This window comes from Tachyglossus aculeatus, chromosome 17 (assembly GCF_015852505.1).
Source record: "Tachyglossus aculeatus isolate mTacAcu1 chromosome 17, mTacAcu1.pri, whole genome shotgun sequence".
Classification (NCBI taxonomy): Eukaryota; Metazoa; Chordata; class Mammalia; order Monotremata; family Tachyglossidae; genus Tachyglossus; species Tachyglossus aculeatus.
In genome coordinates this window covers 43908116-43933678 of record NC_052082.1, presented here as the reverse complement: position 1 = coordinate 43933678, position 25563 = coordinate 43908116, and the positions used below count along the sequence as shown (strand labels likewise).

The 25563-nt window shown below is 44.5% G+C and overlaps 1 protein-coding gene across 1 annotated transcript in view; it reads right to left on the bottom strand.

Annotated features, from left to right (window-relative positions):
• Positions 1-17872: 17872 nt before the first annotated feature.
• The window catches only part of PPM1D (protein phosphatase, Mg2+/Mn2+ dependent 1D), a 40203-nt gene continuing 32512 nt past the window's right edge, over positions 17873-25563 (bottom strand). Inside the window, 2 exon segments of the mRNA XM_038759472.1 lie at positions 17873-19183; positions 19185-19315. Coding sequence (XP_038615400.1) covers positions 18763-19183; positions 19185-19315 — 552 coding nt within the window. The 3' untranslated portion in view covers positions 17873-18762.

The window sequence follows — 25563 nt, the reverse complement described above, 5'->3', positions numbered from 1 at the left end:
CATACAGGGACAGCCCCCACCCAACAGCGGGCTCACAGTTTAGAAGACAATAATGACGATGGCATTTGTTAAGCGCTTACTATCAATCAATCGTATTTGTGGAGCGCCTACTGTGTGCAGAGCACTGTACTAAGCGCTTGGGAAGTCCAAGCTGGCAACATATAGAGACGGCCCCCACCCAACAGCGGGCTCACAGTCTGGAAGATAATGATGATGATGGCATTTGTTAAGCGCTATCAATCACTCAATCGTATTTGTTGAGCACTTGCTGTGTGCAGAGCACTGTACTAAGCGCTTGGGAAGTACAAGTCGGCGACATATAGAGACGGCCCCCACTCAACAGCGGGCTCACAGTCTGGAAGATACTAATGATGATGGCATTTATTAAGTACTTACTATCAATTGTATTTATTGAGCGCTTACTGTGTGCAGAGCACTGTACTAAGCGCTTGGGAAGTACAAGTTGGCAACATGTAAGGACAGTCCCTACCCAACATTCATTCATTCAATCGTATTTACTGAGCACTTACTGTGTGCAGAGCACTGTACTAAGCGCTTGGGAAGTCCAAGTTGGCAACATATAGAGACGGCCCCCACCCAAGAGCGGGCTCACAGTCTGGAAGATAATAATGATGACGGCATTTGTTAAGCGCTTACTATCAATCAATCGTATTTGTTGAGCGCCTACTGTGTTTAGAGCACTGTACTAAGCGCTTGGGAAGTACAAGTTGGCACCATCTAGAGATGGCCCCCACCCAACAGCGGGCTCACAGTCTGGAAGATAATAACGATGATGGCATTTGTTAAGCGCTTAATATCAATCACTCAATCGTATTTGTTGAGCACTTACTGTGTGCAGAGCACTGTACTAAGCGCTTGGGAAGTACAAGTTGGCGACATGTAGAGACGGCCCCCACCCAACAGCGGGCTCACAGTCTGGAAGATAATAATGATGATGGCATTTGTTAAGCGTTTACTATCAATCAATCGTATTTGTTGAGCGCTTACTGTGTGCACAGCACTGTACTAAGCGCTTGGGAAGTACAAGTTGGCAACATATAGAGACAGTCCCTACCCAACAGTGGGCTCACAGTCATGCGTTCACCTCTCCCTATCCACCACTTCCCCCTGGTTGTGGCTTCCCTTTCCCCTCTACCCTGGGTGGATTGGGAATTTGATCAATTTGGATCTGATCGTTCCGTTTATCCTGGACCCCTCTGAGCCCAGCTGTGCCAAGTGTGATGGACTCCATAGCATGGATAGCTAGTCCAGCCCTGTACTGAACTCCTATATAACAAAAGTGATGGTATTTGTTAAGCGTTTTCTATGTGCCAAGCACTGTTCTAAGCGCTGCGGGGTGGGATACAAGGTAATCTGGTTGTCCCACTTGGGGCTCACAGTCTTCATCCCCGTTTTCCAGATGAGGTAACCGAGGCACAGAGAAGTGAACTGACTTGCCCAAGGTCACCCAGCAGACATGTGGCAGTCAAAATTAGAACCCAGGTCCTTCTCTCAGGCCCGTGCTCTGTCCACTCAGCCATGCTGCTTTTCATTCATTCAATCGTATTTATTGAGCGCTTACTGTGTGCAGAGCACTGTACTATGCTGCTTTTATAGGAAGCGCCCAATAAATGACGATGGCATTTATTAAGCGCTTACTATGCACAAAGCACTGTTCTAAGCACTGGGGAGGATACAAGGTGATCAGGTTGTCCCATGGTGGGGCTCACAGTCTTACTCCCCATTTTCCAGATGAGGGAACTGAGGCCCAGAGAAGTGAAGTGACTTGCCCAAAGTCACACAGCTGACAATTGGTGGGGCCGGGATTTGAACCCGTGACCTCTGACTCCAAAGCCCAAGCTCTTTCCACTGAGCCACGCTGCTTAAATAGGATTGAATGGATGAATTGTGAATTGGGCTCCCGAAATTAGGGGAAGGAAGGGGGGAGCGATGGAGACGCATATCGAGTGAAAGTCCTTCCTCTCCCCCTCATGCCCCTCTCCATCCCCCCATCTTACCTCCTTCCCTTCCCCACAGCACCTGTATATATGGATATATGTTTGTACAGATTTATTACTCTATTTATTTATCTTACTTGTACATATCTATTCATTTTATTTTGTTAGTATGTTTGGTTTTGTTCTCCGTCTCCCCCTTCTAGACTGTGAGCCCGCTGTTGGGTAGGGACTGTCTCTATGTGTTGCCGACTTTTGTACTTCCCAAGCGCTTAGTCCAGTGCTCTGCACACCGTAAGCGCTCAATAAGTACGATTGATTGATTGATTGAAAGTCACTGTTCATCATTTAGGGTCTGGAAAACCGAGGGGTGCAGAGGGGCACGTCTAGTAAAGCACTCTTCAAAAACCTCTCTCCCCTTTAACTTTTTTTAAAAAATGGTATTTGTTCAGCACTACGTGCCGCCCGCTGTACTAAGCGCCAAAGTCGACACAAGATCATCGGGGTGGACACATTCCCCGTCCCACCCAGGCCCACAGTCTTGATCCCCATTTTACAGATGAGTTAACTGAGACCCAGATACGCGAGGTTACGCTCTCGAGGTCACACAGCCGACGAACGGCGGAGCCGGAATTAAATCCCAGGCCGATTCCCGGATCTGCTCTCTTTCCACTGGGCCACGCTGCGCCTAGTCTAGGTGTTTGCTCTCTTAGTATTAACAATCACAGACATAATAAAAATAATAATAATAATGGCATTTATTAAGCGCTTATTATCATCATCATCAATCGTATTTATTGAGCGCTTACTATGTGCAGAGCACTGTACTAAGCGCTTGGGAAGTACAAATTGGCAACATCTAGAGACAGTCCCTACCCAACTGTGGGCTCACAGTCTAAAAGTCTAAAACCAAACATACTAACAAAATAAAATAAATAGAATAGATAAGTACAAGTAAGATAAATAAAGCACTGTTCTAAGCGCTGGGGCGGATCCAAGGTGAGCAGGTTGTCCCACGTGGGGCTCACAGCCTTCATCCCCATTTTCCAGATGAGGTAACTGAGGCCCAGAGAAGTGAAGTGACTTGCCCAAAGTCACCCAGCTGACAATTGGCGGAGCGGGGATTTGAACCCATGACCTCTGACTCCAAAGCCTGGGCTCTTTTCCACTGGGCCACGCTGCTTCTCTACATCCTAACGGTATCCATTCTATTTATTTTATTTTGTTAGTATGTTTGGTTTTGTTCTCCGTCTCCCCCTTCTAGACTGTGAGCCCACTGTTGGGTAGGGACTGTCTCTGTATGTTGCCAATTTGTACTTCCCAAGCGCTTAGTACAGTGCTCTGCACATAGTAAGCACTCAATAAATACGATTGATGATGATCCTAACGGTATGCCCAGGAAGAATTACTTTACGGAAGAATTTTCCATCTGAAGCGCCTTTTCTGAATCAAGCCTGCGAAGAACAAAGCAAATCTCCGGGAAAGTGCCAAAACAAGCATATACCCTTCTTGCCGGGCCACCTAATCGTTTTCAGCCTTGACGTGCAAATTTGTCCTACAGTCTAAAAGGGGGAGACAGAGAACAAAACCAAACATACTAACAAAATAAAATAAATACAATAGATACCATTAGGATGTAGAGAAGCAGCGTGGCTCAGTGGAAAAGAGCCCGGGCTTTGGAGTCAGAGGTCATGGGTTCAAATCCTGGCTCTGCCAATGGGTGTCGGGGCAATGCCATGTCCTTCCCCACTTGAGTCAATCAATCATATTTATTGAGCACCTACTGTGTATCAATCATATACAAACATATATTTGTATATATGTTTGTACATATTTATTACTCTATTTATTTATTTATTTTATTTGTACATATCTATTCTATTTATTTTATTTTGTTAGTATGTTTGGTTTTGTTCTCTGTCTCCCCCTTTTAGACTGTGAGCCCACTGTTGGGTAGGGACCGTCTCTAGATGTTGCCAGTTGGACTTCCCAAGCGCTTAGTACAGTGCTCTGCACATTAGTAAGCGCTCAATAAATACGATTGATGATGATGATGATGATCAATCAATCGTATTTATTGAGCGCTTACTGTCACCAAAACCTGCCGGTCTCAGCTCCGCAACATTGCCAAGATCCGCCCTTTCCTCTCCATCCAAACCGCTACCCTGCTCATTCAAGCTCTCATCCTATCCCGTCTGGACTACTGCACTAGCCTTCTCTCTGATCTCCCATCCTCGTGTCTCTCCCCACTTCAATCCATACTTCATGCTGCTGCCCGGATTATCTTTGTCCAGAAACGCTCTGGACATATTACTCCCCTCCTCAAAAACCTCCAGTGGCTACCAATCAATCTGCGCATCAGGCAGAAACTCCTCACCCTGGGCTTCCAGGCTGTCCATCCCCTCGCCCCCTCCTACCTCACCTCCCTTCTCTCCTTCTCCAGCCCAGCCCGCACCCTCCGCTCCTCCACCACTAATCTCCTCACCGTACCTCGCTCTCGCCTGTCCCGCCATCGACCCCCGGCCCACGTCATCCCCCGGGCCTGGAATGCCCTCCCTCTGCCCATCCGCCAAGCTAGCTCTCTTCCTCCCTTCAAGGCCCTGCTGAGAGCTCACCTCCTCCAGGAGGCCTTCCCAGACTGAGCCCCTTCTTTCCTCTCCCCCTCGTCCCCCTCTCCATCCCCCCGTCTTACCTCCTTCCCTTCCCCACAGCACCTGTATATATGTATATATGGTTGTACATATTTATTACTCTATTTATTTATTTTACTTGTACATTTCTATCCTACTTATTTTATTTTGTTGGTATGTTTGGTTCTGTTCTCTGTCTCCCCCTTTTAGACTGTGAGCCCACTGTTGGGTAGGGACTGTCTCTATGTGATGCCAATTTGTACTTCCCAAGCACTTAGTCCAGTGCTCTGCACATAGTAAGCGCTCAATAAATACGATTGATTGATTGATTGACTGTCTCCCCCTTTTAGACTGTGAGCCCACTGTTGGGTAGGGACTGTCTCTAAATGTTGCCAATTTGTACTTCCCAAGCGCTTAGTACAGTGCTCTGCACACAGTAAGCTCCAGGAAAGTGCCAAAACAAGCATATACCCTTCTTGCCGGGCCACCTAATCATTTTCAGGCTTGACGTGCAAATTTGTCCTTAGGGCAGGGTGTCGGGGCAATGCCATGTCCTTCCCCACTTGAGTCAATCAATCATATTTATTGAGCACCTACTGTGTATCAATCATATACAAACATATATTTGTATATATGTTTGTACATATTTATTACTCTATTTATTTATTTATTTTATTTGTACATATCTATTCTATTTATTTGATTTTGTTAGTATGTTTGGTTTTGTTCTGTCTCCCCCTTTTAGACTGTGAGCCCACTGTCGGGTAGGGACTGTCTCTAGATGTTGCCAGTTTGTACTTCCCAAGCGCTTAGTACAGTGCTCTACACATAGTAAGCGCTCAATAAATACGATTGATGATGATGATGATGATGATGATCAATCAATCGTATTTACTGAGTGCTTACTGTGTGCAGAGCACTGGACTAAGCACTTGGGAAGCACAAGCTGGTGACTCTGTCTCCCCCTTTTAGACTGTGAGCCCACTGTTGGGTAGGGACTGTCTCTAAATGTTGCCAACTTGTACTTCCCAAGCGCTTAGTACAGTGCTCTGCACACAGTAAGCGCTCAATAAATACGATTGATGATGATGATGACATATAGAGACAATCCCTACCCAACAGTGGGCTCATAGTCTAAAAGAGCACTGTACTAAACGCTTGGGAGGGTACAATATGAGAGACACGCTACCTCCCCGCAATGAGCTCACAGTCTAGTGGGGGTGACAATCATCATAATAATAATAATGGCATTCATTAAGCGCTTACTATACGCCAAGCACTGTTCTAAGCTTATTGAGCGCTTACTATCTTTCATTCAACTGTGTTTATTGAGTGCTTACTGCGGGCCAAGCACTGTACTAAGCGCTTGGGAGAGGACAATATAACAACAGACACATTCCTACCCACAGCAAGCTCGCAGTCTAGAGGGGGAGAGAGACGATAAATAATAGATGAATAAATTACAGCTATATACAGACGTATACATATGATACCAACTTGTACTTCCCAAGCGCTTAGTACAGTGTTCTGCACACAGTAAGCGCTCAATACGATTGATTGATTGATATGATACAAATATATGCATGCAGAGCACTGTATTAAGCGCTTGGGAGAGGACAATATAACAACAGACACATTCCTACCCACAACAAGCTCACAGCCTAGAGGGGGAGAGAGACGATAACATAAATGATAGATGAATAAATTACAGCTATATATAGACGTACACATATGATACAAATATATACATGCAGAGCACTGTACTAAGCGCTTGGGAGAAGACAATATAACAACAGACAGATTCCTACCCACAACAAGCTCACAGTCTAGAGGGGGAGAGAGATGATAGCATAAATGATAGATGAATAAATTACAGCTATATACAGACCTATACATATGATACAAATATATACATGCAGAGCACTGTACTAATCAATCAATCGTATTTATTGAGCGCTTACTGTGTGCAGAGCACTGGACTAAGCGCTAGGGAAGTACAAGTTGGCAACATCTAGAGACAGTCCCTACCCAACAATGGGCTCACAGTCTAAAAGGGGGAGACAGAGAACAAAGCCAAACATACTAACAAAATAAAATAAATAGAATAGATATGTACAAGCAAAATAAATAAATAGAGTAATAAATATGTACTAAGCACTTGGGAGAGTACAATATAACAGACACATTCCAACCCACAACAAGCTCACAGTCTAGAGGGGGACAGAGAAGATAACATAATAGATGAATAAATTACAGCTATAGAAAGATGTATACATATGATACAAATATATACATGCAGAGCACTGTACTAAGCGCTTGGGAGAGGACAATATAACAACAGACACATTCCTACCCACAACAAGCTCACAGTCTAGAGGGGGACAGAGAAGATAACATAAATGATAGATGAATAAATTACAGCTATAGAAAGACGTATACAGATGATACAAATATATACATGCAGAGCACTGTACTAAGCGCTTGGGAGAGGACAATATAACAACAGACACATTCCTACCCACAACAAGCTCACAGTCTAGAGGGGGAGAGAGACGATAACATAAATGATAGATGAATAAATTACAGCTATATACAGACGTACACATATGATACAAATATATACATGCAGAGCACTGTACTAAGCGCTTGGGAGAGTACAATATAACAACAGACACATTCCTACCCACAACAAGCTCACAGTCTAGAGGGGGAGAGAGATGATAACATAAATAATAGATGAATAAATTACAGCTATATACAGACGTATACATATGATACAAATATATACATGCAGAGCACTGTACTAATCAATCGTATTTATTGAGCGCTTACTGTGTGCAGAGCACTGTACTAAGCGCTTGGGAAGTCCAAGTTGGCAACATATAGAGACAGTCCCAACCCAACAGTGGGCTCACAGTCTAGAAGGGGGAGACGGAGAACAAAGCCAAACATACTAACAAAATAAAATAAATAGAATAGATATGTACAAGCAAAATACAGTAATAAATATGTACTAAGCGCTTGGGAGAGGACAATATAACAACAGACACATTCCTACCCACAACAAGCTCACCTTCTAGAGGGGGAGAGAGACGATAACATAAATGATAGATGAATAAATTACAGCTATATACAGACGTACACATATGATACAAATATATACATGCAGAGCACTGTACTAAGCGTTTGGGAGAGGACAATATAACAGACACATTCCTACCCACAACAAGCTCACAGTCTAGAGGGGGAGAGAGACGATAACATATATAATAGATGAATAAATTACAGCTATATACAGACGTATACATATGATACAAATATATACATGCAGAGCACTGTACTAATCAATCAATCGTATTTATTGAGCGCTTACTGTGTGCAGAGCACTGGACTAAGCGCTTGGGAAGTCCAAGTTGGCAACATATAGAGACGGTCCCTACCCAACAGTGGGCTCACAGTCTAGAATGGGGAGACGGAGAACAAAGCCACACAAACTAACAAAATAAAATAAATAGAATAGATATGTACAAGCAAAATAAATAAATAAATAGAGTAATAAATATGTACTAAGAGCTTGGGAGAGTACAGTATAACAACAGACACATTCTTACCCACAACAAGCTCACAGTCTGGAGGAGGAGAGAGACGATAACATAATAGATGAATAAATTACAGCTATAGAAAGATGTATACATATGATACAAATATATACGTGCAGAGCACTGTACTAAGCGCTTGGGAGAGGACAATATAACAACAGACACATTCCTACCCACAACAAGCTCACAGTCTAGAGGGGGAGAGAGACGATAACATAAATAATAGATGAATAAATTACAGCTATATACAGGCGTATACATATGATACAAATATATACATGCAGAGCACTGTACTAAGCGCTTGGGAGAGTATAATATAACAGACACATTCCTACCCACAACCAGCTCACAGTCTAGAGGGGGAGAGAGAAGATAACATAAATAATAGATGAATAAATTACAGCTATAGAAAAACGTTTACATATGATACAAATATATACATGCAGAGCACTGTACTAAGCACTTGGGAGAGTACAATATAACAACAGACACATTCCTACCCACAACAAGCTCACAGTCTAGAGGAGGAAAGTGACGATAACATAAATAATAGATCAATCAATCAATCGTATTTATTGGGCGCTTACTGTGTGCAGAGCACTGTAGTAAGCGCTTGGGAAGTCCAAGTTGGCAACATATAGAGACGGTCCCTACCCAACAGTGGGCTCACAGTCTAGAAGGGGGAGACAGAACAAAACAAAACATTAACAAAATAAAATAGAATAGATATGTACAAGTAGAATAAATAGAGTAATAAATACGAACAAACATATGTACATATATACAGGTGCTGTGGGGAAGGGAAGGAGGTAAGGTGGAGGGGAAGAGGAAGGAGGGGGCTCAGTCTGGGAAGGCCTCCTGGAGGAAGTGAAGCTCTCAGTAGGGCCTTGAAGAGGACTAAGCGGTTACTATATACTGAGCACTGCACTAAGCACTCCTGTATGCCAAGCACTGCACTAAGCGCTGGGGTCGGTACAAAGTAAATGGGTTGACACAGTCCCCGTCCCACAGCCATCCCCATTTTACAGATAATTGAGGCACAGGGGAGAGAAGCGACTTACCCAAGGTCACACAGCAGGCAAGCGGCGGAGCCGGGATTAGAAATCAGGTTCTTCCGACTCCCGAGCCCGTGCTCTCCCGCGGAGAGGAAGGGAAGGCCACCTGGAGATGTGCTTTTAATGAGGCTGAGCGCCTGAACTGTGACTAGACTGTGAGCCCACTGTTGGGTAGGGACTGTCTCTATATGTTGCCAATTTGTACTTCCCAAGGGCTTAGTACAGCGCTCTGCACATAGTAAGCGCTCAATAAATACGATTGATGATGATGATGAACTACGTAGTCTAGAAATCGGACAGTTGGAGACCAAGCTGATCCTCCAAAAGGGGAAGGGGGCATTGAGAGAAGCAGAACGAACACTTTTCCATCCCATTCACCCAGCTCCAGAAAGCTTCTGCTTTGTCCGTCCCCCTCCTTCCTCGTCCCCCTCTCCATCCCCCCGTCTTACCTCCTTCCCTTCCCCACAGCACCTGTATATACGTATATATGTTTGTACATATTTATCACTCTATTTTACTTGAACATATCTATTCTATTTATTTTATTTTGTTAATATGTTTGGTTTTGTTCTCTGTCTCCCCCTTCTAGACTGTGAGCCTGCTGTTGGGTGGGGGCCGTCTCTATATGTTGCCAACTTGGACTTCCCAAGCGCTTAGTCCAGTGCTCTGCACACAGTAAGCGCTCAATAAATACAATTGATTGATGAGGAGTGTTTCTGGTTATTGTTCAACAATTAACAGTCTTCCCCCAGCACCGACGGGACGGTTCCTTAATATGTGCTTACAACTATCACCGGGTGGGCAGCATGGCCTAGTGGAAAGAGCATCATCATCAATCGTACTTATTGAGCGCTGACTACGTGCAGAGCACTGTACTAAGCGCTTGGGAAGTACAAATTGGCAACATATAGAGACAGTCCCTACCCAACAGTGGGCTCACAGTCTAAAAGGGAGAGCATGGTGTTGGGCATCAGGAAACCTGGGTTCTAATCCCAGGTTTGCTGTATATAACCCTGGTCAAGTCTTCGTTCATTCACTTGTATTTATTGAGCACTTACTGCGTGCAGAGCGCTGTACTAAGCGCTTGGGAGAGTACAACAATAAACAGACACAGCCCTTGCTCACAAAGAGCTTAACTTCTCTGTGCCTCAGTTTCCTCATCTGTAAACTGGGGATAAAATAGTTTGAGAGCTCTCTATGGAGAACTGTGTCAGAGCGGCTGTGTCCAGTCCGATCATCCTCTAGAGTGTAAGCTTCTTGTGGGCAGGGAACCAATTCTGATGAATTGAACTCTCGCAATGGCTTAGTACAGTGCTCTGCACACAGTAAGTGCTCAATAAACACCATCTATTATCACTGTATTTAGCACGTAAACACTTAAAAAGCATAAACTGTAAGAACTGAGTGGACACCAGGTTTAATTCCCAGTTTAATATTAGTTGCTTCAGTAGGCAAGAAAAAGCAGAAAAGGATTGAAACCCTGGCAAATAGGATATGGAAGAATTAACACTCAGATACGATCTTGGGAAGCAGCGTGGCTCAGTGGAAAGAGCGCGGGCTTTGGAGTCAGAGGTCATGGGTTCAAATTCCTGCTCTGCCAATTGTCAGCTGTGTGACTTTGGGTAAGTCACTTCACTTCTCTGTGCCTCAGTTACCTCATCTGTAAAATGGGGATGAAGACTGGGAGCCCCCCGTGGGACAACCTGATCACCTTGTAACCTCCTCAGGGCTTAGAACAGTGCTTTGCACATAGTAAGTGCTTAATAAATGCCATTATTGTTATTATTATTATTATTTTCTACTAAGCAGGCAATATCCCAGGCCAATCAGAAGGGAGCTTAGAATTCAATCTCACATATAATAAAGAGCTGATTTTTCAATTTAAAGCAGCTTTTAACTGATCCCTAAAAAACAGGCATAAAATACCATCACCCATCTCGCTTTTGTTGATCAAACTGCCAAAAATAGGAATGAAGATTTCCTAGGCACATTTGTTTTATGCCTCAGCCACTCTGGTTTTGTCTGAGAATCCAAATTTTACAGTGAGGTCCTCTAGACTGCAAGCTCCTTGCAGACAGGGAATGGAGCTACCAATTCTGTGAGATGCCAACTTGTACTTCCCAAGGGCTTAGTACAGTGCTCTGCACACAGTAAACGCTTAATAAATACAATTGATTGATTGATTGTATAGTGCTTTGCAGAGATCTTACACTGAGCCTTCCTCAAAGGACAAGGTCCACGTCTAATTCCCTCTTGTATACTCTTTCCCAGTGTTTAGTACAGTGTGGCGCACAAATTAGGTACTTAATACTATTACTACTCTGCACCCACTAAGCGCTCAATACCACTGGCTGATGACCTCTCCTGCAGAAACAAAGCTATTTATATATGATGCACACTAGTTTATTTCCACTACTGGTGTAAAGATCTTATTTTACTTTTTGAAGTGTCTTTACTTTTGGAATTACACTTTTTCTTTCCATTTCACTTGTGATTTTGATTGTAATCGAAAAGAGTGATTGCGTCTAAAGTTCTTCCTTTATTTCTTTATCTGTGTGGGTATAATCAGCTGTTTTTCTCATGACTCTAAAAAAAAGTCATCCCTGTTTGTCTTTTATAGCTTCATGACTATGAGTTTGGCTGTTTCCCGTCTTGCATATTTCCGTTATCAACGAGTCAGTCGGCGGTACCTCTTGAGCACCAAACACTTGGGAGAACCCAATGCAGCCGAGTTTTTCAAAAACATGCTAATACCCCATGACGCGCTGGTACTATTAGAAACTCAGAGATGACTAAATGACCAACACAAAAACAAGGCAAAACAAAGTAACGTGTTGTTTTAGAACTCAAACCTGCTGGTAAACTGGTACGCTCTGTTCAGCGGCCACCACTTTGTGAGCTAGGAGCTCTGTAAACATAACCAGACAATAAATCATTGCGTAAGTCCCAGCATTTTGGAGGCAATCATCAAAGAGTGCTTTATTGCCACCAGCCCGGCCTCTGTCACAGAGGAAAAACTCACTCCGAGTTGAATAATGTGGGCCAACTTCATTGCTGGAGCTCCTTGTTCTTAACCTTACAGCAACGCCCGATTACACATAATCCGAGACCTAAAATGCCCCTCGTCCAACTGGATATGCCCTGGAGGATGAAATGACAACGATGAAAGTCGGACACAAATCTCTTGGTGGATATACTCTGGAAATTCTTTCAGACGATTATTCTAGAACAGTTGATTCTTTGTTCTGGGGTTTTCCCGGGCCACTTATTAGGTTTTTGTTTTGTTTTTAAGCATACTAGGTCATTGCATCATTTGACCCTAGCAATGAGGAACCAGCAGGAGATAATAACTACTGTGCAACCCTAATACATCCTACGTAACAGACTACTCCTTCTCCCGTCCCGATACCTAACAACATGGGTTGTCGTAGAAAGAGGGAAATGGTAGAAAGAGAATAATCTCCAAAAGGGGTTTTTCTAAAGACTATATTTTAAAACACAGACCCATCTGTGAGGAAACAGTTTCAGCATTTAGAAATTGATCACGATAGATGAATGGCCCTGTATAGTGGTGTCTTGTGAGAACACGTCTCTTGCTTCGTCACAGCTTAAATACGCTAATCAATAGGATCTACTGGGTGTCTGCGTACAAAGACTGTGCCAAGCGTTTGGAAGAATTTAATAGTGATCCCTGCCCTCACAGAGATTACAATCCAGTAGGGGAAAGACATTAAAAGGAATTACAGATAGGAGGAAGAGTAATTGAGATATGAACAAAAGTGATGCAGGGAGTTATGGATATTTAAATTCTTAGGTGACCCCCAGGAAGCAATATGATTTCAGAGATGTGGTCTGTCAGTTCTGAAAGGGGAGTGAGCAAGAGGTAAAAAAGAGGTAAATATGTGGAGAAGCGGCGTGGCCTACTGGAAAGAGCACGGACCTGGGGAGTCAGAGGACCTGGGTTCTAATCCCAGCTCCACCGCATAGCTGCTGTGTGGCTTTGGGCAAGTCACTTAACTTCTGTGGGCCTCAGTTCCCTCATCTATATAATAAGGATTCTATACCTGCTTTCCTTCCTACTTAGACTGTGAGCAACACGTGGGACCCGTCTTGTATCTACCTCAGTGCTCAGTGAAGTGCTAGACACATAGTAAGCGCTTAACAAATGCCACAGTTGTTATTATGCTAGCTTGAGAAGAACGAAGAGTGCAAACTCTTAAAGTGGGAGAAGAGTGGTTTAACTAGGAATGAGAGAGCTGACTGAGTGCCTTTGAAGTCAGGAGTTTTCTGGCTTTATGCAAAGGGAGAGTGAAGGTTGCCCAACCATTAGCAGTGCTTGGGGAATGGGAAGATGTATGCACTGTGTTTTAGAAAAATGATCAGGACAGCAGAGTGAAGTATCAACTGGAGAGCGGAGAACCTAGAGGGAGGGAGCCAGCAGGAATCAGCGGACGAAATAATCACGTCAGGAGAAAGGAGTGGTCCAGTGTTGAAGGTAACCAAGATGTCAAGGAGAATTAGGACAGAATAAATTCTAGATTTGGCGACATGAAGGACATTGGTGATCTTGGCGAGTGGTCTCAGTGAGGCCAAGGGGGGCAAAAACCGGTTTGTAGAGTCAAGGAAGGAGTTGGAGGAGGGGAACCGGTGGGTGTGCGTGACTCATTTGAGGAGTTTGGACAAGAACAAGAAGAAAAATCTGGGGCCACAGCTAGGTGACCCCATAGGATCCAGGGGTTTCTTTAGGTCGGGGGAGATTTAAGCACGTTTGAAGGCTGTCAGAGTGAGTGGATGAAGATGGCAATCGGAGAAGGAAGAAAGGTGGGTGTGTATGCTTTTAGAAGGTGAGAAGGGATGGGACTAGAGGTGTAGGAGGAGAGGGCAGACTTTCAAAGCGGGCATCTCTTGAGAAGTGGTCAAGAAGGAAGAGAGTGGATGTGAGGGTTGGACAGAGTTGAGAAGGAAAGGGGGAGAACATGGCTTGATCATCAACAAGGTAGTTGGCGTGGTCAGAGGAGAGGGATGGGGGACTTAGGAGCACTGAGTCTTTGGGGAGTTCAAAGGCTAGCATAGTTGACCAAGGCAATGGGCAAGAGAATCACAATAATAATAATTGTAGTATTTAGGCGCTTACTATGTGCTAGGCATGCTACTAAGTGCTGGGGTGGATATAAGCAAATCATGTTGGCCACAGACCCTGTCCCACATGGGGCTCACAGTCTCAATCCCCATTTTACAGATGAGGGAACTGAGGCACAAAGAAGTGAACTGACTTGCCCAAGGTCACACAGCAAAGTCAGGGAGCCGGCGTTAGAACTCATGACCCTGTGACCCCCATTTGTCATGCCGCTGAGCCAAAGAGGGCAGAGTTACAGCATGTAAGGATGAATTGGAAGCAGTCAGATTCAGCGTGGTGACTGGATTTCGGCCAACGGTGCTAAACGGCACGAGCCCAACAGCCAGAAAAGTGTCCCGCGACTGCGGTCTTTTGCAGGGTCTCCGGCAAATTCAGAGGTCAAGGAGAGTACTTTTCACGTCAGACTTGGAAAACAGATTTGGGAGTCTAAAGAGATGCTCCCATTCTGAACAGTGACAAGGTGGCTCAGTGCAAAAGAGCCTGGGCTTTGGAGTCGGAGGTCATGGGTTCAAATCCCGGCTCTGCCACTTGTCAGCTGTGTGACTTCGGGCAAGTCACTTGACTTCTCTGGGGCTCAGTTACCTCATCTGTAAAATGGGAATGAAGACTGTGAGCCCCCCGTGGGACAACCTGATCACCTTGTAACCGCCCCAGCGCTTAGAACAGTGCTTTGCACATAGTAAGCGCTTAATAAATGCCATAAAAAAAAAAAAAGGACTGAGCATGTGAGGTCAGTAAGTGTATAGATTTAACACAGGCTAGTAGCCGTCTCTTGTTTCAAAGATGATGCTGCAGATGGGGAAACTGCATCCATGAGTGAGAATGGAATTGTGGGAGAATCTCTTACATTTTGTCCAGGAAAACAGAGTAGCGCACCGACTCTGGCCCTCGGATTGGGGTAACCCCTTCTGAAACGACGGTTCCGAGGGCACGTCTTTCCACCGGCAACTGGACACCTACTTCAGTCGTTGTTGCAACAAAAGCAGTGGTTTACACCCAGCCATCTCTCGGCCGATTCCTCTATGCCGTTGCCCGACGCCCCCCTAGAAAGAATTCTGGAAATAGAGAAGAGCAAGACTTGTAATAATGACTATCTACCACGAAGATAACCAAGACCTGTTCCCAATAAATGAGGCTGAATCTCCCTATATTTTATGGTAGCAAACTTTACCTGTAACATGTAACAGTTTTACTCCTACAAGAGAACAAAATCTCCAAGGACACCCTGTTTTTAAAAAGTGGGGACGTAACTAGTGATTCTGAAATCGACTGGGAATTTATCATTGCACATTACTGGCAAAAAAAAAAAATCCCTGGGGGACATTGGATTTGTACACGTCACCTTTCAGTTGTCTTTTTTTCTCTTTCATCACCCTTTGGCTCAGGGAGATGACTCAAGAACTGGCTAAGGCTAGTCAAAGAATTTATAAATGAATCTTTTAAATACACTTTATCTTGCTATAAATAAAACAGTATGATACCTCTCTCAACATTGTGTTAAAACTTAAAGAAAAATTAGGCACCTTTAGCTGCCTAACGTTCACACACAAATAATTGCAGCTAGCCTCAAATTGTCATTTTTTTCCCTACTTATAAGCCTTGGTAATTGGGAAACTAATTTTAAAATTATATTTTAATTTTTAAGAAACTTGGTTGACTATGATTTTTCTCAATTTTCTCAGAAGATTGAAATTGATTATTGGCCTTAGGTCCAAATAATAATAATAAATCTTTGCAAATTTCATACAATTCATCCATATCTTTGCAAATTTCATCCATAATAATAAATCTTTGCAAATTTCTTACAATTTTTGCTTTGGCAAAGTCAAGTCAACAAATTTCAGTCAGTTTTCCTATAGGTCAGTACTACTCACATCTCAGTTGACAACATTTCTTCCATCACCACATCACATTCTTTCTGCCCAGATCAGCATTGTTCAAAAAACACTCCCTTAATTCTTCCAACAGCGTTCTGTCCACGATGCGTGGTGCAAATACAAATCATGGGAGAACTGAGTCCATTCTATTACTGATATTTTTTTTACAGATTTCCCCCATGGTCCCTGAAAACACTGTTTACCACAAAAGGAAGCTTTTTGAATTTCAAACCAAAACACAGGCAAAGCATTATTCAGTATTCATCTAGGGAGATCTCAATTGACATTCAGGAGCTGCTTGCAAAATACAGTTTCCCAGACTACAATTCTTATGCCTCATTTAGGTATACGGAAAGGTTGATAAAAAGATGGTCTTGCTGTTTTGGGAGAATAGTTCCCATTATGTTTAAAACCTACATAATGTTCTATCCCGTACCTTTATTAATGTCTAATCAAGACAATAAGTGAGTCTTTGTTCTGCAGACAGAGTAATATTTACTGTGGCTAAAAAGCTCTAAATCCCTTTCAGTGCTAGGTCGTAGCCATAGCAACGTATGAAGAAAAAAGCTAATTTTAGCACTTGGCTTTTTTGTTCTACTCAAAGAGCAGTTCCAAAAATAAAATGACCAGTAAGTATTCCTATTAAATCAGAGCCAACAACATTTAAAATCATTAAGTGATACGTCTAAGCAGCCTCTAGTCCCCCGATGATTATCGTAGCCATAAAAAGCGTTTCTTTCTAAAATCTAGAGTCTCTGGTCCATCCACTACAGAACCTTTCGTATCATTGAGACTGTAGTACTACTTGGCAGAAATTAAAGGCACTACTTTTATCGATGACAACAGACAATGCTTAAAATAAGCCTCATCACCACTTGGGTCTCAAGTCTGCTTCGAGGTTTCATTTCTGTTCCATGTCGGAAGTGAGAACTAAGGCTCTAGTGTGGGGAGGAGGGCGAGGAGATTCTGCCATCTGAACCTACCAAGAACAACCATCTATAAACTGTGTCAAGATTGATTATACAGAGACCAACCAAGTTGGCTATCACTTTGTTTCACTTGGTGGGGTGGGGGCAGGCAGTAAAGCCCCATCACTTTGGGAAGGGCACACCTGAAAAGCCTCTCTAATCAATTAAAGAACAATTCTTAATTGCCATGCGAAAGGTCACTGCTGCAACAAATTCCTGGAGACGCGTTGAAGGGTGAATTGAAGCAGCACCACCCCCACAGCCTCGGCATCCACAATCCTGGGATTTCAAAGTAAAAGAACCAATAATTTGGTGCACAGAGGTATTCCTGGGACGCAAATTCTTGCCCTTATTTACGATATTGGGGTGAAGCTGGTAGTTTCTGCTTGAAAACGTAAACGATTTCATCTCTCTTCCTCTAAGACAGTTAGCAGTAACTAGAAAAGTCGGGGGAGATTTCAACATCAGCAAGGCCATCTATTAAAGATGGTACAGGCTAAGGATATCAATTGGGCTACCTCCTTGGATTTTCTCCGGAAGAAGCAATACCTTCCCAGTCAATACCGCGGGCTTCATGAGTTCTCAACTCTCGCACATTTTCATTTCCAATAACGAGACTACCTTAAAGGAAAGAAAAGCAACGTCAAGAAGCATTCACTGGTTTATTAGGTGAACTGACGTGTAACTCACAGGATCAACGAAAACTGTAACATAAAAATAACTTAAGAAATTGTGTTGCAAGGGAATGGATTAGCAAGAAAAACCTTAAACGTTTTAAGATTAAACATTAAAAGGGGTAATTACCTTAAGCTTTGGCAACAAGAGTACTACAGAAAGGTCAAGATGAAGTTTTCTTCTTAATAAAGGAGGATTCTCACACGAACCTACGTACACCCAAATGATTTCCCGGATACTTCTGACGAGCAACAGTTCACAAAATGCAGCAGAATTATGCATAGTATTTTAATTGAGAGAAAAACAGACATCAAGCTACGTACGCACTGTTTCCAGGTAAATTCCACTTCTGACTTGTGAAATCCCAAATTAAAAAATGATCTTAAAAAGACACTACCATTTCCTAAGGAACACCGAGCGGACCACCGCGGGTCACTATGAAAATACATCACTCTTCCAGTCTGCTTAATAATTTAAAAAGTTTTGAAATTTTCAACAGAAGTGGTTTATACAAAGTCAAGACTAACAGGTGCCGGACTAACGAGCTTTTTAAAAAAGGAGTCGACAGATTGCTAAAATCTACTATTTTTCTTTTTTAAACAATATTTAGTCCCGTGCCGACAATCGCCGTATACAGGCGTCAGTTCGCGGTGAGGAGTACGAACGTCCACACGATTTTACAGCGACGGACGCTGGACGCATCTTCCAAATTCACAGTTATAATACAGGCGAGGACGGGGGGCCAGGATGAAGCTGTCGAAATACCCCAGAGAGGCGTCTACAAAGCGAACGTCCGACTCCGGCACCGGCTTCCAAAATATTTCTCGGCTCGAGAGGTCTCGCCCCGTCGCCTTCCAGCCGCCCCCTCAGCACACGCAGACCGTTTTCCTGTGCTGTTGTAACAAGGGGTGGCCGAGCTTCTTCTGGCCCCTCAGGCTGCGTCGCATGGCGAGCCTGACCGAGTTTTTGCGCTGCGGGGTTGCGGACAGGCTCTCGGGCTGAGCCCCGCCGCTTCGAGTCGGCCCCCCGCGCCTCGGCTTCTTCACGGCGGGCCCGGAGTTGGATTCTTCCAGTGTCCTTTTGAAGTTCCCCGGGGGGGTCCGCTCGACCTCTTGGGCTTTCGTGGGGCCGGCGGCTGACGGCGTCTTGAAGCTTTTAGGGTCCGTGCTGGGGCCCGTGGCCCCCGAAGGGGACCGGCCAACCGACAGGCCGCTCTTCAAGGAAGCCCGGACCCGCCATGTCGCGGGACGGGGGCACCTCTCCTCCGGGGTCTCTGGGCCCTTGGCGCACCGGCCGCGCCCCCCCCGGTGCCACCTCGGCGGGCGTCTCCGAGCGCTTCTCTGAGAAGGCGCTGCTCCGCACCAGAGCGGGAAGATGGTCCTTCGAGCTGAGGCGCGGCCACGCGTCCTCCTCCAAAAACTGAAAAACGAGGAAGGGGAAATCGAATGAGAAACTGCTCACGCTGCGGTTTAAACAAATCCTGGCTTGCGGCGTCCTACAGTTATTCTGCTGGAATCGCGCCTCGGGTAGTTAAAACGCGACAGAGGAATTTTTAACGTTTGAACGAGAGATCCCGTTGACTTTCTCTTACGGCTATTTTAGCGGGTGCTTTCCCTCTCTTCTTGAGCCATGCTGGAGGGGGTTGGTTAGCACGGAGCAAAACGCAGCCGAATATCTCATCACAAAGTCAAACAGGATTTCAGTATCGCTGAAAGTTAAGGAATCTAATCTCCAGAAAAATGGCTTGAAAGAGGGTTGGTTAGCAGAGCAAAATGCAGCCAAATATCTCATCACCAAGTCAAACAGGATTTCAGTATCACTGAAAGTTAAGGAATCTAATCTCCAGAAAAATGGCTTGAAAGTACACTGCATCTAAGTCCCATGTCTTTGGGGTGGGGTTTTTTGGTTGTTGTTTTTTTTTGTTTTTGTTTTTTAATGGAACTTGTTAAGTGCTTACTATGAACCTGGCACTCTACTAAGCGCTGGGGTACATACAAGATAAGCAGTTTGGACATGGTCCATTTCCCCACATGGGGCTCCTAGTCTTAGTCCCCGTTTTAAAAGTGAGATAGACACAGAGAAGTGGAGGAGGCAGGATTAGAACCCAGGTCCTTCTGACTCCCATCCCCGAGCGCTGACCACTAGGCCATGCTGCTTCTCGTGTTTACAAGCATTTAGTACCTTGCTACAATAAGCCATGAAAAGCATGTTAAGGGTATTTCTACCAAAGGAAGAAATATACAGCTATGTGCAATTTTCTATTCTGTTGCCCTCTCTCATGGTAACAAATCTTAGATCCCCAAAAAACCCCAAAACAAAACACAAGTGAAATTAGATTCGCTACTCATCCACCCTTATTCAAAAATTCCGGCAAAAATAGGCCAACAGGGTTCCAACTTGAACCTTACCCCACTTTAAAAGAGTTCTCGAAAGTTTCAAGGAAGGTCTTATGGAATACTATTTGGAGGATAATAACAATAATAATTATTATTATGGTATTTGTTCATTCATTCATTCAGTTGTATTTACTGAGCGCTTACTGTGTGCAGAGCGCTATACTAAGCACATGGGAAGTACGAGTCGGCAACATATAGAGACGGTGTCTACCCAACAGCGGGCTCACAGTCTAGAAGGGGGAGACAGAAAACAAAACAAAACATGTAGACAGGTGTCAAAACAGTCAGAATAGAGGTAGAGCTATATGCACATCATTGATAAAATATAGTAAATATGTACAGGTAGAATAAATAAATATGTAAAAATATATACAAGTGCTGTGGGGAGGGGAAGAGGAGAGTTAAAAGGGGGCTCAGTCTGGGAAGGCCTTGTTAAGCGCTTACTGTGTACCAAGCACTGTTCTAAGAACTGGGGTAGATACAAGGTTGGCAGGTTGTCCCACGTGGGGCTCACCATCTTAATCCCCATTTTACAAATGAGGTAACTGAGGCACAGAGGAGCTAAGTGACTTCCCCAAAGTCACACGGCTGACAAGTGGCGGAGCCGGGATTAGAACCCATGACCTCTGACTCCCAAGCCCGGGCTCTTTCCACCAAGCCATGCTGCTTCTCAGCGTGGAGAGAGGACTATGTGCAGCTCTTAAGGGATGTCAGTAATATCCTGATTTCTTATTAAGTTCTAAGTGCCTTACTTAACCAATTAAACTCTCTCTAACAGGCTGGAATTTGAAAGAAGGTAGGAGGGCGCCTTTTGGGCTATTTCATGCATCTTTTATATTTGGAGTAGCCTGCTGTTGGTCCGCTGAAAAGATCAACCAAGCGATCAATCAATCATATTTATTGAGCGCTTACTGAAGTGCAGAGCAATGTGCCAAGCACTTGGGAGTATACGATAACAAAGCGTCTGGGAATCGGGACACTTGGGCTCTATTCCCAGTCCTTCCTGCGAAGGCTTCCGACCCCACCTGGCTAATAGGAACGAGGTTCGTGACTGATGGTCAGGACGCTGCACAGAGTGGAAGCAGACCAGGAAGAATCTTGAAAAAAAACTAGCTAATGTCAGTGGCAAAAATCACAGAAGCTCGGCAGCAGCACTATGCTGCGGTCGCTTCGGCTATTATCGGGGTTTTTTCTCCGTGCACATCATCAATCGTATTTATTGAGCGCTTACTATGTGCAGAGCACTGTACTGTACTGTACTATGTGCAGAGCACTGTACTAAGCACTGTACATCGCAGAGTGTAGCACCTGCCCACCTACTCTCTCACTGTACTCTATACCCCAATGGAAACATAACTGGCAGGAAAGAGCAGAGTGCAAGTGGCACTGAGCAATCTGCTAGCGCTCTAACCAATTCCTCTCTGCAGGTGCTTGGTCCGGAAAAGGGTCAAGACTCTTCTGTCATCCTCACTTTGAGCTCCAAGCTACTAATATTCATGAAAATAAACATAACAAGGGTAATAACTGGAGCTCACTATATGCCAGGGACTGTACTAAGCACTGGGGAGGATACAAACAAATCAGTTGGACACAGTCCCTTGTCTCACATGGGGCTCACAGTCTTAACCCCCATTTTACAGATGAGGTGACTGAAGCACAGAAGTTAGCTGATTTCCCCAAGGTCACACGACAAAGTGGCGGAGCTGGGATTAGAACCCAGGTCCTTTTGACTCCCAAGCCACCTAGGCCATGCTGCTTCCACAGCAACTTCAATTCTGAAGATTCAGATGTCTGCATCGAATTCAGGGCCAATTCAGGACTTCCTGTTTCTCTAGGGAATACCTAGAATAACAATTAACCTCATACCTACTACCAGAGAAGCAGCAGGGCCTAGTGGATGAAGCACGGGCCTGGGAGTTGGAGGGTCGTGGGTTCTAATCCCAGTTCCGTCACATCTGCCGTGTGACCTTAGGCAAGTCAATTCACTTCTCTGGACTTGTGTTCCCTCATTTGTAAAATGGGATTGAGACTGTGAGTCCCACCTGGGACAGGAACAGTGTCCAACCCGATTTGCTTGTCTCCACCTCGGAGCTGGCACGCTGTAAGCGCTTAAATACCACGGGTCCTAGCCATAGAACTAGCCCGCCATGCTTCCTTCACCAGAATCCTGCATTGGCTCCTTTTTCAAATCAGCCTCTGTCTCCTGCGGGGAGAGAGAAAAGCAGCCACGGCAATGCACGGCTTCCAAAAAACCTAAGAGAGGCTGTGATGGCCGCTGTTGGACTGGACTCTGAGTTGTGGAGAGCTGGAAATTCTCTTCCTCCTCCTCTTTCAGCAACCTGCTGATCGTAGCTTTTGTCCCTCATGCTGTTTTAGTGTCCTATGAATCTGTCAACATTCATTTTATTTTTAGATAGTGAGACTCCCGAGGGACAGGGACTGTGTCTAATTCACACCTGCTCATTTTATTTCCCCTGTGGCATTTGTAAAGCACTTACTACGGGCCAGACACTGTACTAAGCACCAGGGTAGATACGAGCTAGTGGTTGAACACCATCCAGGGCCCATGCGGGGTTTACAGCGTTAATCTCCCTTTTCCGGAAGGGGTAACTGAGGCCCAGAGAATTTCAGTGACTTGCCCAAGGGCACACGGCAGACAATTTGGCGGAGCCAGGATGAGAAGCGAGGTCCTGATTCCCAGGCCCATGTGCTCCATCCGCAAGGCCATGCTGTTTCTCTGTTTTCAAGAAATGAGAAGGTACCGTGAGGAGTGCCGAAAATGGTACTACATCAAGGTGCTTCTGTTGGCAAAGGTTCCCAGCAGGGTTAAGGATGTTCTGGATAATAATAATAATAATAATAATAATAATGGCATTTATTAAGTGCTTACTATATGCGAAGCACTGTTCTAAGTGCTGGGGAAGTTTACAAGGTGATCAGGTTGTCCCACAGGGGGCTCGCAGTCTTCAACCCCATTTTCCAGATGAGGTCACTGAGAAGCAGCGTGGCTCAATGGAAAGAGCCTGGGCTTTGGAGTCAGAGGTCATGGGTTCAAATTGCCACTCCACTAATTGTCAGCTGTGTGACTTTGGGCAAGTCACTTCACTTCTCTGGGCCTCAGTTCCCTCATCCGTCAAATGGGGATGAAGACTGTGAGCTCCCCCATGGAACAACCTGATCACCTTGTAACCTCCCCAGCGCTCAGAACAGTGCTTTGCACACAGTAAGCGCTTAATAAATGCCACTATTACTATTATTTGTTAAGCGCTTACTCTGTGACAAGCACTGTTTTAAGCGCTGGGGTAGATACAAGGTCATCAGGTCGGACACAGTCCCTGTCCCACGTGGGGCTCACAGTCTTAATCCCCATTTTGCGGATGAGGTCACCGAGGCCCAGAGAAGCGAAATGCCTTGCCCGAGGTCACACAACGGGCAGGTGGCGGAGCCGGAATTAGAGCCAACGTCCCCTGACTTCAATAATAATAACGATGGCATTTGTTAAGCGCTTACTATGTGCAGAGCACTGTTTCAAGGCCCGTGCTCTTTCCACTAGAGGCCACGGTGCTTCTCACGCTGCTTTTCCCTTTAGCTCTGAATCTCCGGCATCAGACACATACACATAACTGCATCCTCGTCTGCTTGGGAATACACCATCGAGAGAATCAGAGAAGAGTCTCCCCGGTTTCGAATCCCATTGTCGTCCAACTGTTGGGATGATTATGAGGGAAACGTGAACCATTCATGTGGTCCGAGCAAGGAGAGTGGAAAACAGGCAGCAAATGAGGCATAAGCAAATTCAAGGTTAGCACACCGCCTTGCCTCTCTGCAGCTGGTATGCCACAGAGAGCGGCTAATCAAATAGCAGTAAAGGTCCAGAAACCGGTAATCACGGCTTCTGGCTCGCAGGAACAAAACGTGGGTCTGCATCGGGAATACAAGGTTAGGCAGTTGATGAAATCCCTTTAGAAAAGAAAGCGACAGACAATGGGACAATTTCAGAGTTAACACGATTTATTCTAGACTCTGTTGTGCCGCTTTGATTAAGTATTCAGATCATTATTCTGACACTACAGGAGCGCTGACTTCTCTTCCCCCGTTTTCTCTTTGCATTTTTCCTTTTCCTTCTCTTTTTATTGAGAGTCTGTGGGAATACAGTGCAACTGTTAGCACACGTAGCTGCTTTTACGTGCACCTCAAATTAAGTACTCATTCGCTCTATCTCCTTTGCAGGTTCCTTAAACGAGGTGTGAAGAGGCTACACCTTAAAAAAAATTCAAATTTTAAAACGCTATAGGAAAATCCTTTCAAAATAATGAAGAGTCTCTGGCTATCAAGAGGGCTGTGCCTAGCTCCCAGGCAAAAAAAAAAAATTAAAGTTTCACGCTTCACAATAGGGCATTTCTGACCCTAGAACTCTAAGGCACACCTACGACATTTTCCCAATTCATAAACGCTTCCTAGGTGCGTGGCTCTAGAAGCCTACACCATTGTTGTTAATGTCTTTTTAATAATAATAATAATAATAATGGCATTTATTAAGCACTTACTATGTGCAAAGCACTGTTCTAAGCGCTGGGGAGGTTACAAGGTGATCAGGTTGTCCCATGAGGGGCTCACAGTCTTAATCCCCATTTTACAGATGAAGTAACTGAAGCAAACTACCTACTTACTTGAGAAGTTAGTGCCTGTATGAGGATGAACCCCTTCCAATGTGGACAACCATAAAAAAATGTGCTGTGCAGCTTTCATGCATTTACGTAATATGTGTAATTTATTTATTTATGTATGTATATAAATCTGTCTCCCCCCACCCCCAGAGCTCACTGTGGGCAGGGAACTTGTCCTTTATTGTACTGTACTCTCCCACGCACTTCATACAGTGATTTACAGTCATCGCTCCTTAAAAATGACTGAATGACTGAATATTATTCCATGTCAAATACCGCCATCCCTAGCAGAAAAACAAAAGTGGTTTCTACCACCTCCTCTCACACACCAGTTTGTAAGACCGAGATCTGGTGAAATAGTAAGAGTAATATTGAAATATGAGGCTAGAGTTCCGAAATTAAAGATCAAGACAGTTTTTCCTCAAATGAGCATTCTCTCATCTCACGTATTTCACTGCATTTTCATACAAATCAAATTCATTTCACTTGCGGTTTGAATCGAGACCAAGTAATCACAAGGTCTTGAACATCCAAGTCCTCCTTTCACTGTGCCTGAGGGACAACTATTCAAAGACCTGAAGAAACAATAGATCGATGGTATTTA